The sequence below is a fragment of the Nicotiana attenuata genome, unplaced genomic scaffold (genome assembly GCF_001879085.1).
Source record: "Nicotiana attenuata strain UT unplaced genomic scaffold, NIATTr2, whole genome shotgun sequence".
Lineage (NCBI taxonomy): Eukaryota > Viridiplantae > Streptophyta > Magnoliopsida > Solanales > Solanaceae > Nicotiana > Nicotiana attenuata.
Genome location: NW_017670943.1, coordinates 2596 through 7320, shown reverse-complemented (window position 1 = coordinate 7320; position 4725 = coordinate 2596). Strand labels below are relative to the sequence as shown.

Genomic DNA, 4725 nt, shown 5'->3' with positions numbered 1-4725 from the left:
TACTAGCATGAACCACCATCATCAACCAAAACTACCACCAACCATCGCCTTTAGTCGTCATTCACCCGTTAGTCATCACCACCAACAACTATCATATTTTAAAAAACTACATATTTTATTGATAGAATATTAGATTAGTTAATATTTCATTTGAATTTTATGTTTATTAATTTCCAAATTAAAATAAATTTTATACATCAGATGTTAAAAATCAAACAGTCTTAATTATTTCTATTTAGATCTTAATACACATCTTAATATATTCAGATGTGTTTTCAGGTTCAGATGTGTTAATCTTAATAGACATCTTGATATTCAGATGCGTATTCAGATTCAGACGTCTTAATCTTAAAAAAACAAATGAGGCCTTTAAATAAGGTTTTATGGAAGAATTTCGAAATTGAACTAAGGAGTGCAATTACAAATTTTTAGTGAAATAATTCGTAATTTATTATGGTAGAAATTAATTTCAAAATTTTGAAATTAAATCCATAATAGGAAGCCTTGTTAATTAAATTTTGTGGTCCCTATTGTGCCTAAATAATAGGAAATAAAGAAAATCATTCCTTAGTGGAAGAAGAAAACTTAACAGGTTTTGGAAAAGGGTCTTAACCAAAAAAGTGTGGCTATATATACTCTATATAGGGCTGGCCGTTTTTTGCACTGGTTTTTACACATTTTCCTCCTTGGAATTTTGCCCACCCGAAATTCCCCCTTTTCGGATATTATTTGGATAATACGGTAGAAGACTGTGGAGGTTTTGTTGAGATCGCGGTCTTGCAACTCTGGAACTGGAGACTGAGATTAATCTGCTTTGTTCACGCATCAAGAGGTAACTCGAATAATCTCCGTATGTGCTAATTTTTTAATTTACACATGAATATTATACTCTAATTGCTTCCACTGTGATATATACTCCAATATTAAGATGGTTGAGTAGTGGCGTGCCTAGTTCCATGATAAGCGCCATCACGACGGTTGATTTTGGATTGTGACAAATACACGAAGATGCTCATTTCTATTAGTTTCTTTTATAACTGTTATTGTATAACATTATTAGCACATCAAGAAGCGAAATAGGAGAAAAAGAACAATCCGGAGCTAGAAGACTCTCTATTTGTGGTTGATATTTATTATCAAAACTCCTAAAGTTGCTACCTATAGTCATTAAATTTTACACCCAAATGGCATTAGCCCTAATGAGTAATTGTTTCAGCTTGCTTCTCACATTAAGGCTCATGATTTTGTTAGAACCACCAATAAATTCATTCCCTATAAAAACTGCACGCACACTTGGCTGACATCCTAGTTTAATTAGTGCCTTCTCCAATTGCTTCCCACTTGGATATTTATCGAGCTCGTAAACAATAGGGTGTGCTCCAAAACTACGGATTAGGGTTTCGATGCTACGAGAAATGCAACAACTACTCTTGCTGAAAATCACCACTGGACTTGCTGCTCCCAACTTCATCACCATATCCATATTGTTTATATGTTCAAGAAATAATGTGTTTAATTATTGGAAAAATGCCAAGAATTTGTATAGCTTTTGGTGAAGAGAGGAAATTAAAGAAGTTGTGAAGGCTACAAGAAGTAATGAAGGTTTGTGAAGTGAATTTCAAGCTTGATTTGTTGTGAGAAACGAAAACCTATAATGGAGCTATATATAGAGGCATTAGTGCAGTGATATGTTAGTTTTTTTTGTAAAGGGTGAAAATTGCTAGAAGAATTACAAGTTGGTGAATATTTTCTAGATTTTTCTCGATCACTTGTATGATAAGGGAAAGTATGCCTTATCTACCTGGATTCTAAAGTAGCATAACATACTCAAGCAGAATAGGAGAAGAATATAATCATCACTTTGAAATATTCGCAGAACATATGTCACCAGCTAAAGTCCTCTTTGATTGTTACTCGATTTTTGGTCCTGTTTCTTTCTTAGTTATTTTGAGGGGAGCCTTGGCATAACTGGTAAAATTAATGTCATGTGACGAGTAGGATACGGGTTCGAGCCGTGAAAACTGTTAGTAATCTGTATTTGTAAAACAGTTCTGGAGAAAATAAAATAACATAAACAGAAATGTAAACGAAATAAAAAAACAATTCGAGCCTAGCCGAGCAAGCGACGACGACGACGACGGTGCGAGGCTTGTCTTCTTCTCAACACTTTATGAGATAGAAGAAGAGCAATTGCTTATATACCCATCAAAAACCTTTTCCTCTTCCCATATGGGACAATCAAGGAGGGAAACTCAAATATTACTCAAATATTTCATTTTTCCCTATATTTTCCATTCACCCTATTTTAAGCATTAATAACTTAAAAACCTAACAATCCCCCACATGAATGGGGAATGGCTGTATCACGGATGTATGCATGAAAAACCGTGTGATTCGCAAGCAAGGATTAATTGCATCTGGATAAGTAGGTTTCTCTTTGAACTTTCCGTAGTAAACTTATGTCGGATATACTCGATCAATCGGTAGATTTGATATCTTTGAACCGTCGAACTTTGGTGTATACCTAGACAACCACAAGTCACACAACCAACCCTTAACCGTCTTTGGTTCTCATTGTTTTGTTCGTTTCAGCCATGAACATCGCCTGGTTTCATAAGTGCATAGAGAACTGGCCTTGCAAAATTCTCCTTGAAGCGGCTAACACTTCACACTTACATAGGTGATTCCTAAACGTGTCATCCCGTAGATACACTATTTGATATACCCCGTATCAAATTTAGAAATTATTAAAAAGCTTTAATGCTTTATCCTTGGTACTGAACATTGTCTCATCACGAGAATAGACCAAAAGTTTAGTTGACAATGTTGAACCGTCATTAATGACTTTGTTTGATCTCCTTGAACCTAGATCTTGAGATCTCCAGTCTTCTAGGTAGAGTTACCACCACTATGACTTATTCTTGGCCATAGTCTCATTCCCCTTGTTGATTTCTCAACGACCTCTCTAGTTAGGCCTTTTGTAAGTGGATCCGACACATTATCACTTGACTTTACATAGTCAATCGTGATAATTCCTCTAGAGAGTAATTGTCTAACAGTTATATGTCTTCGTTGTATATGACGAGATTTACCGTTATACATAACGTTCCCAACCCTTCCAATTGCCGCTTGACTATCGCAATGTATGTATATTGGTGCCAACGGCTTGGGCCAAAATGGAATATCTTCCAAGAAATTTCGGAGCCATTCAGCTTTTTCACCGGCTTTATCCAACGCTATGAACTCAGCTCCATTGTAGAGCGGGCAATACAAGTTTGTTTGGACGACTACCAAGATACCGCTCCTCCACCAATAGTGAATACATATCCACTTGTGGACTTGGAATCAGTTGATCCGGTGATCCAATTTGCATCACTGTATCCCTCAATGTCTGCAGGATATTTACTGTAGTGCAAAGCAAAGTCCTGGGTATGTACTAAATACCCCAAAACTCGTTTCATGGCCATCCAATGAGATTGACCTGGATTGCTCGTATATCGACTCAATTTACTTATAGCACAAGCTATATCTGGTTGTGTACAATTCATGATGTACATTAAGCAACCCAACACACGAGCATAATCCAATTGTGATATGCTTTGGCCTTTGTTCTTTGCTAATGCAAAATTCACGTCAATTGGAGTCTTTGCAACTTTAAAGCCCAAGTGCTTGAATTTTTCAAGTACTGTCTTAATATAATGAGATTGTGAAAGTGCCAGACCTTGAGAAGTCTTATGGATCTTAATTCCCAGAATTAAATCAGCAACTCCCATTGTTTGGGTGCTTGTAAGGGACTTAACAAGTCTACATACCTTCTTTTCTTTACCTGGAACCACAAACCCTTCAGGCTGTTCCATGTAGATTTCTTCCTCCAACTCTCCATTTATGAAGGCCGTCTTAACATCCATTTGATGAATATCAAGACCATAAACTGCAGCTAACGCTACTAACGTTCGTATGGACGTAATTCTTGTAACTGGAGAGTATGTATCGAAATAGTCAAGACCTTCTCGTTGTCTATACCCTTTGACCACAAGTCTTGCCTTAAATTTTTCAATAGTGCCATCATCTTTCATTTTCCTCTTAAAGATCCATTTAGAACCCAATGGTTTATTTCCAGGAGGAAGATCAACCAATTCCCATGTATGGTTGTTCAGTATGATTCTATTTCACTATTGATTGCCTCTTTCCAAAAGAATGATTCCGAAGAAGACATAGCTTCTTTAAATGTTTGATGCTCATTTTCCAATAACATAGTCACAAAATCTGGTCCAAATGAAGTAGACATTCTTTGACATTTACTACGTCTTGGATCCTCCTAATTAAGTGTACTTTCTTTTGTTTCTTCCCGAGGTCGTTTAGATCCTTCACCAATCGACTCACATTCCTTTTTATATGGATATATATTTTCAAAGAACTCAGCATTATCTGATTCTATAACTGTATTATTATGAATGTCGGAATTTTCTGATTTATGAACCAGAAATCGACATTCTTTACTATTAGTCGCATATCCTATGAAAACACAATCAACGGTTTCCGGTCCTATTTTTACCCTTTTGGGTTTAGGAACTTGCACTTTTGCCAAACACCCCCACACTTTAAAATAATTCAAGTTGGGCTTCCTTCCTTTCCATTTTTCATATGGAATGGATTGTGTTTTGCTATGGGTCACTCGATTTAATATTCGATTAGTCGTAAGAACGGCTTCCCCCCACAATTTCT

The 4725-nt window shown here is 36.2% G+C and overlaps 1 protein-coding gene across 1 annotated transcript; it reads right to left on the bottom strand.

The window, feature by feature from the left end:
* Positions 1–1174: 1174 nt before the first annotated feature.
* LOC109244668 (monothiol glutaredoxin-S6-like) lies at positions 1175–1483 on the bottom strand. The gene has a single exon (XM_019411799.1). It carries the CDS (start codon positions 1481–1483, stop codon positions 1175–1177), a length of 309 nt encoding a protein of 102 aa, XP_019267344.1.
* Between the last annotated feature and the right edge of the window lie 3242 nt (positions 1484–4725).